This window comes from Drosophila guanche, unplaced genomic scaffold, assembly GCF_900245975.1.
Source record: "Drosophila guanche unplaced genomic scaffold, DGUA_6, whole genome shotgun sequence".
Lineage (NCBI taxonomy): Eukaryota > Metazoa > Arthropoda > Insecta > Diptera > Drosophilidae > Drosophila > Drosophila guanche.
This window is the reverse complement of record NW_022995752.1, coordinates 4,889,075-4,901,811: the sequence shown is the minus strand read 5'-3', so window position 1 is coordinate 4,901,811 and position 12,737 is coordinate 4,889,075. Positions and strand designations below refer to the sequence as shown.

The 12,737-nt window shown below is 43.6% G+C and overlaps 3 protein-coding genes across 3 annotated transcripts in view; 2 read left to right on the top strand and 1 right to left on the bottom strand.

The window, feature by feature from the left end:
* LOC117587660 (neurotrimin) overlaps positions 1-8,991 on the top strand; it is a 47,906-nt gene extending 38,915 nt beyond the window's left edge. The window contains exons 7-9 of the mRNA XM_034278550.1: positions 4,771-4,913; positions 8,496-8,651; positions 8,746-8,991. Of these exons, the coding sequence (XP_034134441.1) occupies positions 4,771-4,913; positions 8,496-8,651; positions 8,746-8,933 (487 nt within the window). The 3' untranslated portion in view covers positions 8,934-8,991. The remainder of the gene's footprint in view (positions 1-4,770; positions 4,914-8,495; positions 8,652-8,745) is intronic.
* On the top strand, positions 208-2,215 carry LOC117587658 (membrane metallo-endopeptidase-like 1). Its single transcript, XM_034278549.1, has one exon. The coding sequence runs from the start codon at positions 224-226 to the stop codon at positions 2,189-2,191; it is 1,968 nt and encodes a 655-aa protein (XP_034134440.1). The 5' UTR covers positions 208-223; the 3' UTR covers positions 2,192-2,215.
* Positions 2,203-4,341, bottom strand: LOC117587657 (neprilysin-4). The gene has a single exon (XM_034278548.1). It carries the CDS (start codon positions 4,304-4,306, stop codon positions 2,273-2,275), a length of 2,034 nt encoding a protein of 677 aa, XP_034134439.1. The 5' UTR covers positions 4,307-4,341; the 3' UTR covers positions 2,203-2,272.
* Positions 8,992-12,737: the final 3,746 nt, after the last annotated feature.

Genomic DNA, 12,737 nt, shown 5'->3' with positions numbered 1-12,737 from the left:
ATTTCCGAGGAGGAAAACCCTTTTTATAGGAAAATTACTAGCAATGAGTCATCCATGGGGAGGCAGCAAGTGTTTGTCGACAATTCATAAAAATTTGCAGCTCGGAATTCGCAGGGGTCAACCGTTAATCAGCTTCGGCATGACCTCTCCTGATAATGCTAAACGTAAACATGTAGACAGGGCGAAGCAGCACCAACTGTAAGTCAGTTCTCCGCCAGCGATCATGTGGATTATTTGTCTCGCGCTCATCGCCTGTGTCACTGTAGAAGCGCAGAAGGTGTCCAATCCCAATACTCGCCTGCTGGACAATATTCTCAGCTATGTGGATACCGAAGTGAGTGCCTGCGATGACTACTTTGGTCATGCGTGTGGCAAGTACGCGAAAAAGCACTTGGACGACCCCTTCACGGAGATTACACAAATGGTGGACCACAAGGTGAACCAGGACTTGCTCACGCTAATGCAGGAACTGGAGCAGCGCTCACTGCAACCGAACTTCAATCGGACAGGTGTGGAAGCCAAAGTGTGGAGCTTCTATCACACCTGCCGCAACGCTTCGAGTGACACACGCAGTGGCAGGCACTACCTGACACTCGTGCCACCCGACGAGGGCTTAACCTGGCCGCAGTTCACACCCGAGGGCAGCGTCTGGCCTGGGGAGCGCTTCAAATGGATGGAGACACTGGCACGCCTGCACCGCTATGGCGAGGTGAATATCCTGATGAAGGTATTCATACAATCGAGTCCAAACAACAGCAGCGAATACGTTATGGATCTCTCAATGCCTAGCTTGGAAGAGACGGGACAGCGACTGCGGCCGTTTTTGGAGACCATGCGAACCCTCGCTGTCTTAGGTGTACCCACAGCCAGCGCTATAACGCTGACAAAGAAAATAAAGTCGTTGGAGACGGCACTGCGAAATATCATTGATGAAGACGACGACGACACGAATGGCCAATATATGACAGTGCGGCAACTGCAGCGCCGCACTGGCGTCCACTGGCAAAAGTTCATCGAGTTGCTGCTGGGACAGCCCATCGAGCCACAGTTTCGTGTGAATGTTCAGAGTTTGGGCTACTTCAAGGCACTGGTTCAGCTGCTGAACGACAGGGAGCCCAATGTGGTGGCCAGCTACATGATGACGCGCCTCATGCTTTATCTGTGGGAGGAGACAATGGACAGCGAGGAGCCGCTCGAATGCGTCAAGGATGTGCGCCGCAACATGAATCTAGCCACGAGTCTGCTCTACAAGGAGCGCTTCCTGGGATCCGCCGGGCATCTGCAAAGGAACAGCGCGTCCGTTGTACAAACGTTTGAGCAACTTCGTCGACAGTTTCTGCGTCTCGTGAAGCGAAATCGCCTGCGACTGGATCGCACGCAGCGTAAAATGATCACACAGAAGGTGCACGATATGGTTCTCAACATTGGCAACATGCCACAGCACATTGACCATCGCCGATACGTCAGCCAGCACTATGCGAGTTTGGATATGTCTTCTGGGTATTTGGATTACGCCCGCAGCCATTTGCAGCTCCTGGAGTTCCGCAACCGTCAATGGATGTCACAGCTAAGCCACTCCCCGCACCGGGTCAGCGAGTACTACTACATAACCGACTCGAGCACGGGCATGAGCTCCAGTCCCTACTACATGATACGCCAGAATGTCATCATCGTTCCGTATGGCTTCCTGCAAGAGCCAGTCTTCCTGCCAGACAGCCACAATGTGTTCAAGTTTAGCTTGCTGGGCTTCATCCTGGCCCACGAACTGATGCACGCCTTCGATGGGCATGGAGTGATCTACGATGGTCAGGGGAACCTCAGCGAGGCGGGCCTGCAGATTGGCAATTCTGCGCGCTTCGAGGCAGGGCTGGAGTGCATTAACCGCAACGAGACGGCGTACCTCAATGAGAGAGTGGCGGACATAGATGGCATTCAACTCGCCTACGATGCGTACTTTGGCGCAGAGTCACACCAAAACAGGACACAGCCGGATTTCACAGATATGCCGCTGCAGCGCATATTTTTCCTCAACCTGGCGCAGTTTTTCTGTGGCAATGGTGACGCCTCGAACTTCTTGGACCACGATACGGATGCTGTGCGCCTGAAGCAGACTCTAACAAATTTTGCGGCATTTTATGAGGCATTCCAGTGTCCCACGGCACTATCCACAGAGCGATGTCAGCTCTGGTGAAGGGAAAATAAAAATGAAATTGCACTTTCTTGGGCCTTATTTATTTGTGTTGAAACTAATGCTTAAACGCTGAACTCGGCGCTACCAGACCCTGCAGCGCTGCTTGGCCTGCATTTTGGTGCGCTTCTCGCAGCCAAATTCCCGGGAGAAATCCTCAAAATTTGCCAGCGTTTGCATCACTCTCAGCTCGTCGACGGCGTGCTCCAGGTGAGAATGCGCCTGCAGGCTGAGGGCCGGCATTTTGCCGCAAAAGAACTGCCCAAAACTGATGAAGAAGAGCTGCCGCTGGCTAAACTGCGCCAGCAGCGGATCACGCGGCTCCCGAGGCTTTGGTTTCAGCCCAAAGAAGGTCTCGTAGACGAGACGCAGGGCCTCATAGTCAGCCAGCTTCTCGTTGAGCGACCTGGAGCCAGTGGCCAACTGCTGTTGCATGCAGCGCAGACCCTGGATGAAACGCTGATTGCCTGCAATCTCCTCGCTGGGTCCCATGATGTTGCCCAGGCCATCATAGTCAATGCCCGAGGCATCGTAGCCGTGGATGAGCTCGTGGGCCAGGGCAAAGCCCAAAACGGCATGAGTCTGCAGAGAGCTCGTGTTGCGATGCCACACAGGCAGCTGCAGCAGGCCATAGGGCATTAGCACGAGATTCCGAGGCTTAACATACAGCGGCGAGGAGCTGCTGGCCAGCCAGGACTCCGTGAGGTAGCTGACATTGCCCAGATCTGTGGCTGTGCTCGAGAGCAGCAGCTCGTGATTTCTCTCGACGCGCAGGCGCAGAAGCTTCAGCTGATTCGCATAAAAGTTGTGGCCATTCAGCTCCACCTGCTGGTAATAGTCCTCCACATAGCCGGAGTCGTTCATCTGCACAAAGCCCAGCTGTAGGCGCATGGCGCGCAGCTTCTCCTGCAGAACATGCACAATGGGCGGTGCCAGCTGCAGTCGATTGTCCTCGAGGATGTGGGCAAACCTTTGCTTGAGCTGCTTAAACAGCGAGCCTACATCCTGCTCGGCCTCGGGATCGTACAGCCGCTGCCCGATCATCCAGCTGCTGGCCAGCGGCATGGCACGTCTCATGCTGGCCACGCACTCGCCTCGCGAGATCTCCGCTGGACCCTGCTGCTTGAGGTATGCCAGAAACTTCAACATTATGTAGTTGCAGATGGTATATGGCTGCTGGCGTTCCACCAACTCGTGTAGCGCCCTCATATAGGGAATATTCTGGATGATCAGTGTGGAGCGTACATCGGGTTCGGTGTCCACGCGTATCTCCCGCATGAACGGCAGCCACTTGAGCTCCGGCAGATACTCGGCCAGATAGCCCAGCTGCATTTCCTTGGCACCCTCGTCATCCTCCAGCTCCTGCAGGCGATGCAGCCGCCGCTCAAAGTCATCCACCTCCCGCGCCAACGCATTCGCCACGCGTTTCGTCTGGCCAATGTCCAGGAGTAGCTCGATCATGGCGCCCTCGCCCATGGGCAGCGTCTCCACCAGACTCGGCTTATCCAGGTAAATGGAGTAGACACTCGAGTCGTCCCAGCGCGGCAGCACCTGCTCCTTGAGCAGCACTCCATTCAGGCCATGGAGCCGCAGTCTGCCGATGGTCGTCAGCCAATGGAACTTTTCCCTCCGCCAGCTGCGACTCAGCAGCGGCCAGTGGGTGCCATTCCCTGGGGACAGCAGCTGCAGGTACTTCTTGAGGTTGTACGGCTTCAGCCGCTTGCAGGAGCGATAGTAGAGACGCAGCTTATCGTAGATGGGTGGCTCCTCCTCCGTGGTGCTCTCATTGGAGCGTCGCAGTGCCATCTCCAGCTGTCGATTCAAATTGAGATCGAGCACGCCCAACGTGTCGCTGGGTAGCAGCTGCTCCTGCTCACGTTCTCGCTCCTTTTCCCGCTCTCTGTGCTGCGCGGGCTGCTCCTGCTGCAGCTGCCAGTTGCCACAGGCATACTGATAGAAATTCTCACAGGGACGCACTGTGGTGTCCATGTAGCTCTGCAATTGGGTGGCCAGCAGCTGGCGTATGGTCTGCGGCGAACGCGTCTGGCGGCAGCTGCTGGGCGTGGTGCGCCAGGCCAGTGAGAAGAGTAGCCAAACGATCAGAGTAAGCTTCAGCATGCCGGACAAATTGCAACTGGACTGGAGATTCTACACCACCCAGAGAGAATGTCAAGATTGTGCTCGGTATCCACTGACTGGGCCTGTCAGTCTTCATCGTAACAATGGTACAGTGGGTCGAAACTAATGTTCTACGAGCCATTAAATACGGACAGAATTTTGTGGCAGATTCTGGCAGCATTTGTAGCCACTGTGCCGAGTGTGCCGGGTCGCATTCTGATTAGATTTAAGTGAAACAGACCCCGGGAACTTATCAGTTTCACCTTGGCCTTGATTCCTGATTGCCTCTCATTTGTGTTTGGGGTCTCTCTGAGGCTCTGAGTCCGGAGGCTGACCTACAATATGTACATACATAGGTGCTGCAAATCGTCAACGCGCATTTTGCTGTCATTGAACTTGCCCAAAACACGACACTTAAGCTTAACCACTTTCACGGCGCTTTATTTTGTTTTTGACTTTTGCAGAACCGAAACAATTCCGGGCCATCCATCGTACAAGGCGACCATGCGTCTGACGATCACCAATGTCCAGGGCAGCGATTATGGCAACTACAAGTGTGTCGCCAAAAATCCTCGTGGCGACATGGATGGCAACATAAAGCTTTACAGTAAGTGGGAACATCGGTGAGAGGAGACTACCCTCTACCCCTCCGTAATATGTGTTATTTATACTTCCTAATATTGGTGCCACACCATTCCAAAGCGGAACATAAATTACAAGGGACATGGGTTTGGATTGCTTGTTTGGGGAAATTCAAAACTGCACCATTTTGTGGTTTTAATTATGGCGGCAGTTTGTTGCCCACTGGTCAGAGGCAGACCATCATTTATGTGTCTCTCTATGGATACATTTCAGTCCTGGAAGGCTAGGTATAGGGGGACAATACTCCCCATTCAGGGATAATACAAGAAGAGAATTTCGACAGAAATCGAATAAGTGGACGGTGCAACATTACTATGTTCAGATTTAACAAAATCGACAAAATCTAACTTTTTTTCTATCAGCTTCGAACCACCTAGCATCGATACTTAGACTGAAAAGCTGATAGACAGAGAACTTTAAATTTGTTTAAAAAATTATTGTTTTTTTTCTAAGGAAGAACTTTTTTGAAAGAATATTTAAAATCTGGTACTTTTGTAACGGTTTTTTTAGAGGTATCACTTCTTTATTTCACATAACCTAAGTATCTTCCATCTGGTTGTAATTAGGTTTGCGATTCTATAAAGCTTATTAATGCATCTATAAGTTATACCCAAACACTTTGAGGTTTTAGCTAAACGTTTGACGGGAAGTGATGAAGATGTAGAAGACAGATAAAACGAGAAGGAACGTGTGAGACGCTTCTTACGCGTCACAAATTTTATACCCGGTACTCAGTAGAACATCAGGACCTTAGCGGTTTTTTATCAAATTTTACATTTGTTCTTCATCTGTCATCTAAATCTACATTCCTTCTCACGCCAACACGCTCCATTAGCTCGCCCCCCTCCCCTATAGCCGCACACCACACGAAGCAGAGTTTGAATGTGAGAATGTGCAAAAAATAAAAAAAAAACTGATGGACGGGGTGGGCGCAGCCACTGCAACTTTATTTCTTTATTTTGGCCATAATAATGAAACAACCTAATCCCAATTCGGTGATCTGATAGATATAATCCTTCCGTACGTAATGGCTTTTTTAGTTATTTGATATTTAAAATTGTGGCTGTGGGAGATTTTCGCCCTTTGGACTTTGGCTGGATGCAAAACTTGGTGGCTCTAGCTGTTATAGTCTTTGAGATCCAGGCGCTCAACAAGACGGACAGACAGACATGGCTCTATCGACTCGGCTATCGATGCTGGTCAAGAATATATATACTCTATGGGGTCAGAAAGGTTTCCTTCCCTGCGTTACATATGTATGTACATCCCTTATTACCGACAAATACAATATACCCTACTTACTCTTCGAGTACCGGGTATAACAAATTAAGAATTTGAAGCCGCTAAGGTACAGATGTAATACTGAACTGGGTATAAAAGTAAGAAGCATCTTACACGTACCTTCACGTTTTTTTTTTACTTTTCCACAAAAATCAAAATGTTTTCATTTAAAAGCTTAATAAAACGGTAAGCAAAAACCTCAAAGTGTTTGGGTATACATTATAGATGCATTCATCAGTTTTATAGAATGGCTTAGTTCATAACAACCAGATGTAAGATACTAAGGTTATGTGAAAAAATGATCTACTACTACAAAAAACGTTAGAAAAAAATACTTGATTACACAAATTCTTTACAAAAAAAGTTCTGCCCTAGAAAAAAACAAAAATTATCATCAAATCAAAGTTGGTTTCGTTCGAATCGGAAAAATCCTGTCGTTTGAAGGGTACAAAAAATGGCAGCAGAAGAATTGAATATCAGGTGGTACTAGTAATCGGAGAAACATTTAATAAATAATTCAGTTGATTTTTGGGGGAACTAGTTGGTCATTAGACGTATGTTTGATTTAAATAATACTAATGCCATCGTATGATATATTTGTTTTAACTCTGATTCTGATTTAAAAAACATAAGTAAAACAAGTTGATATTTATATAAGCATACGAAGGAATTTTTGAAAATAAAGTTATTATGATTGCAGAGTTTTAAGAGGTTTCTCAATGCATAAACTGAATTTATAAATTCGAATTGTTGATTTTTAGTGATGTTAAAATCACAAAGTGCAGCCTAATTAACACGAAACGATCCTATATTATAACACCCCCATTATCTGCATATAAAAATAAATATTTCTGCACCTCTTCTGGACATAAAAACCTTAACTTTTAATACGAAAAGCAAAAATAGTTTAGAAGTTAATTGTTTGAGTATTTAAACTCCTTTCTTTACATGATTCTAATGTACTAAAACGTTTTTAGTATGAACCCCTAAAATAGCTCCATTTAAAACCCTGCCTTTCTACTCCACCAATATCTGTGTATAATGATTTATACTCCCACCACTTAATGGGAATTAACTTTACACTCCCATTACATTTGCTTTATCAATTGATTGCCTCACAGTTCGTTAGCACAGAGAGTAAATGTAATGGTCGAAAGCAGAAAACGGAATCCATTTGGCAATTAAAGATCTTTGGGCCAATAAGTGTCAATAATCTGTCAATTTGCCAAATCACTCCCCAATTGCGACCCTTACGAAGTTTTATTTTTTTTCCGATTTTTGTTGCGGCCATTAAAGTCGCAACTTCAATGCTGTACAAAAAAGTTCATAAAACAATATAAAATATCGATGCGTTGGCATCCATAAAAAAGGACAGCTTAATTTATATATACAATACGGAACACATTTACGGACACATATATGTATATTTATGCTACAGATACTTTATGTCACAACAAAGGACTGGTGACTGGTGGGGGGCACGAGGAGAGTGCGGAAGTGGGTGTCGTTCTACCAATTAAAGGTAACAATGGGCCCGCACAAACCGAAAGGCGAGTGGCAGGCAGACATACTGCTGATAATAATGGGGGCGTGGGCGTTGGCGGGGACGGTAAAGTGCCAACAATGAGAACAATGAACCTGTGACAATTTTATTAAGTGGTTGGTCAGAAGAAGCAGAAGAAGATCTCCCTGTGTCAGGAGTAGTTTTTGGTGCCGGTGCCTGTGCCGGTGCCAGTGCCAAGGCGGAGGCCAACTGCAGGGCACCATAAATTTTCCCAAACAAATTGTCGTCAATAATGCCAAAGGAGGAGCGCACCAGACCAGACAGCAGCCAACCGAAAAAAAAGAAAAGAAAAAGAAAAAGAAAAGAATAAGAAGCTCCCCTTCTCTCACTCTCCCTCTCTCTCTATCGCTCTCTGTGGAAAGCCAAGAAATTGAAAATGAAAGCAGAGCGAGCGAGCGAGCGAAAACCTGAATTCACGATGCCTGAAAATTCCTTTCAGGAATACGAGAAAAGCGCAGTTAAGATATTGACTCTGAGCAGGGTTATGGAGGGGTTCCTGTGTCTTGCCATTAAAAGAAGTTGGAAGCGTTGTTTATGATTGCATCCGACTGAAGCACAGCACTGAGATGAAGACCTCTTTTGTATTGTCTACTCATTGATTACAATCGATAGAGAGAGAGAGAGAGGGTAGAGTGTTGGGGATTCATTTCCAAAAATACATTTCGTATTCAAATCGATTCGATTGTACGTTTCCCATTGCAGTGTCGAGTCCACCCACCACACAGCCACCGCCCACAACCACAACACTGCGGCGCACGACAACCACAACAATGGCAAACACTTTGGATGGCCCCAACGCCCCGCTGAATGGCCTAGGCGGTGGAGGGCCAACGAATTCGGTGATTGTGATTGACAAATGTGAGTACTACGAATGCACTCAGTGCTTAACCAGCAATTGACTTTCTTTCTCTGTGTGTTTTTGCCATTTACCTTTTCCGTTTGCTGTTTTTAGTGGGCATCAAATATCAATCGAATCTGAATGAGATTGACAAATCCGAACAGAAACTGACAGGCAACAATCCCAAGGGCTATGATTGGTCCAAGGGCAAGGGCAGCGCCAGTCGTCTCCATCGTTCCCTAATGATTTGCTGGCTCCCGACAACCCTCTCACTGCTGCTGGCAACGCACTCGCATCGTTAGAGCTGCATTGCAATGGAAAATATATCCTTATATTATATATATATATTTATAAAGTGCCATTAAAAAACAAAAAACATACCAACACAGAAATGCAAGGAATAACAAAACAGACACAGAAACACAAACACAAACATACACTTGAAAAAACACGCACGTAAAAAACATTATCCAAACACAACAAAATATGAACTTAATTAAGCAAATTGCCATACGCAAAAAGCTAAATTGCCATTTCAAGTTTTTGGTTAGCTTTGTTTGCCTTTTCACCACAAAACTCCATAAATATTTGATTCGATTTTTGGTACATACAAAAAAGATGAACTCCAAGCCTAGCATTAAAACACCAGCAGCAGCATGAAAAGCACAAGTTTGTGGACAAACAAAAGGCAGTCAATTAATCAACAAAGAGCTGATTTTCAACACTCCGACTAGGGGTTTACACTCTACATGTAAACTATGTTTGATAGAATAAATGAGGATATACCTCAATATAATTTAAATAGCAACAAAATGTTATCAATCAGTTTATAATTAAATCTTTAAAATATCGTCTTTTATTTGAGTATAATTCAAAATTTGAGCAACTTTAAACATTTCTAAAGCAGTTTTGAGCTGAACAAGAACCTCAAGAAGACCTTCATTAAATATACCTAAAATCTTTAAAAATGTCCAACAGTCAAACGACTATAAAATCAGTTGAAATAGGACTTCGAAATGATAGCATTTTAATAGGATATATATACATATATATATTATATAAATATATATATATATATATATATATATATATATATATGGGAATATAGTATTTGTGCACAAAGTATGTAACACACAGAAGGAAACGTTTCCGACCCCATAAAGTATATATATTCTTGATCAGCATCAATAGTCGAGTCGATAGAGCCATGTCTGTCTGTCCGTCTGTCCGTCCTGATGAGCGCCTAGTCCTCAGAGACTATAAGAGCTAGAGCCACCAAATTTAGCATCCAGATTTCTGTATGCTCACACTGTTACAAGTATATAGCGAAAACCTCCCAAAAAACGCCATTCCGTAGGAAATGACCATATCTATCGGATCACCAAATTGGGATTCGATTGGATCATTATTATAGCCACACTGAAGAAATTAACTTCCAGCTTTTGTTGTTTTTTTCACATTCTCTCATTTACACTCTGCTTCGGCCTCTGCCGCGAGTCTGCAGTGTGTGGGTCTACGGAAGGGGGGCGAGCTAAAGGAGCGTGTTGGTGTGAGAAGTGTTGTAGATGTAGATAGCAGATGAAGAAACAATTTAAAATTTGACAAAACACCGCTAAGGTGCAGATGTAGTACTGAGTGCCGGGTATAAAAGTTGTGACGCGTAAGAAGCGTCGCACACGTCCTTTCTCGTTATTTTTTATAATTGTGGTGGTTCTACAAAGAACCAAGTAAGATCTAGTCAACTACGCACATATGTATGAATTTTCAGTTTTTAAAGTGTAAATTAAAAATTATTCAACCTAGTCGGAGTTTATAGTACAACGTTCCAAAAATACATCAAATCTTTAATCAGATTTAACAGTTTACGTAACATTAAAGAAGGATTCATTTTAGCTTCGTTGCCAGTTAAATGTTCTTTATTTTCTAAAGCAATTTTCCTTAAAACTGAACATGGTTTTAGTGAGGGTATTTGCACATAATAACTGAATTATACCTACAATGTTTGAGGACAGATGCTTTTAAAAAAAAGGAAAACAACAAAATCAAAACACACACGCACACACCCACACAAACCGAAGCAAGTTAGTTAGTTGAAACATACATTAATTTAAATAAACAATTCTGAATAAAAATATACATTTCAAATGTTGCCAAATTGTTGAAAAGAACGAAGAAAGAAAACCCCAAAAAAGATAAACGAAAGCACACACGGTACCCACACTTGTACATAGAAAAATACACAAACCGAATAAAAAACAAAAAAAAAACCAATGCAAATGCAATTGTAAATTATGTACTCGTTATAAGCTAAACAAATGATTGCTCATTTGTAATGAAATATGGACATTAAGCAATTTATAATAAAAAAGGATACTCATGGCCAGAAAATAAAGAGAGACAGAATGAGGAAAAAAGAAAGCGCTATGTCGGCACTAATCAAAAACCAATTAAAGAATACATATAAAATCTGCATAGAAAAAATGAGAAGTAAAGAATAGAAAAGATACCCCCCAGACGGAGAGAGAGAGTTGAGAGTTGGTTGGCCAAATTCGTATTGATTGAAGCATATTTATATATCCATTTAAGCCCGGAATTAAAGCCCAGATGCCAACCATAAGTAAAACTATGTTCTAAGTTATACATATACATAAAAACGTACATACACATGAATATACATTTAAATACCATATATCATAGGCTTTAGTTGTGTTTCTTAGCGTTAAGAGTGATAATGTACATTTAATGATATTAGGGTTCCCTCAAAATCCTCCATCCTCCTTCCCTCCCCTGCCGCTAGGAACAGACGGAGCGGGGAGAAAAAATGCAAGTGAAAGAGAGAGAGGAAGATAGAGAAAGAGAGAGAGAGAGAGAGAGAGAGAGAGAAAGAACACAAATAAAATATCTATTTGGGATTGCTTCATATGAACGTGGTTTCTTCTTTTTTTGTCAACTGGGTATATTATTTGTCCCTAGATTCGAACGGCAAACAACCAGAAAAAGCATTGACCAGAAGAACATCGCATAAATGCTAAGCTTCGTTTTATTCCGGATTTATATTTGATTCCATGTTTGCGTAGCACTTTGAGCACGTGAAATTGTTATTGAACCGGAGGCGGTTCTCGTTTCTCGGCTCTCGGTGCCTTTTCCATTTATCTGCACTACTGCAATGAGCGGCAACTGCACAAACATTGTTGCCATGGCAGAAATCCTCTTCTGCTGCTTACGTGATGCCTCGCCTGCTCCTGCCTGTCTGCCAGCCTTTTCCTCATGTCCTGCGTGGCGTATGTGCAATGCAAACAAATAGTCAGGATTGGACATCTCTTGAGGCAAGAGGCTGATGCTGCAGTTTAAAAATTTTAAGCTGCCACAAATGCTGCTTTGATTTTAAAGGTAATCCAAGGACTCCCAAAAGACGAATGCTTGTTGATGAGTGATTTCTGTGCGTAGAGTCGTCAGTGCACTAACCGAATCTTCAAAGTTCTGGTGCATCGGTTATACTCTTATGGAAATTATTCACATTTCTGAAAATTTGTAAGTGGCTATTTTAAGAAAAATTATGGCAAGGCATCCCATCCCATGTCCACATAAGGGAATAGTGACTTGGACGTACAATATGTATCTAAAAATAGTAAATAAAATAGACATAAAGTCTACACCTATCTATTCTTCCTTTAATTTAAAATATTATTCGATTGCTGCTATCTTTTAACTAGCCAAACATTGTATACAGCCTGATACTAATTTACATATAAACAAACATACATATGTACATGAATTTTACAGAATTACTGCGCGAAAAAATATTGCATGCTTTTTGGAGGCATAATAATAATCCCAAAAATGTATCGCATGCGACTTTTGTCTTAGTTTTTGTCTCCATGAATATGGTTGAGTCTTTGCGGGAAGAATTATATATAATTAAGCTTAATCGTCAATTGATTGCCTATTAGCATAGAACAGAACAGATCGAAGGCTTACAAGTAATTTCCTTGGAGCAGAGCTAAGAATTGACAATGGAAATGGCAAGCAATGATTCATAAAATCATTCAAAGTCAACACATTTTGAATTAGCTTTTTTTTTTCATTTTATTTATTATTATTAAAAA

Bases quoted from the DNA above. Each gene is read 5' to 3' on its own strand.
- LOC117587658 (XM_034278549.1), top strand. From the start codon at position 224: ATGTGGATTATTTGTCTCGCGCTCATCGCCTGTGTCACTGTAGAAGCG.
- LOC117587657 (XM_034278548.1), bottom strand. From the start codon at position 4,306: ATGCTGAAGCTTACTCTGATCGTTTGGCTACTCTTCTCACTGGCCTGG.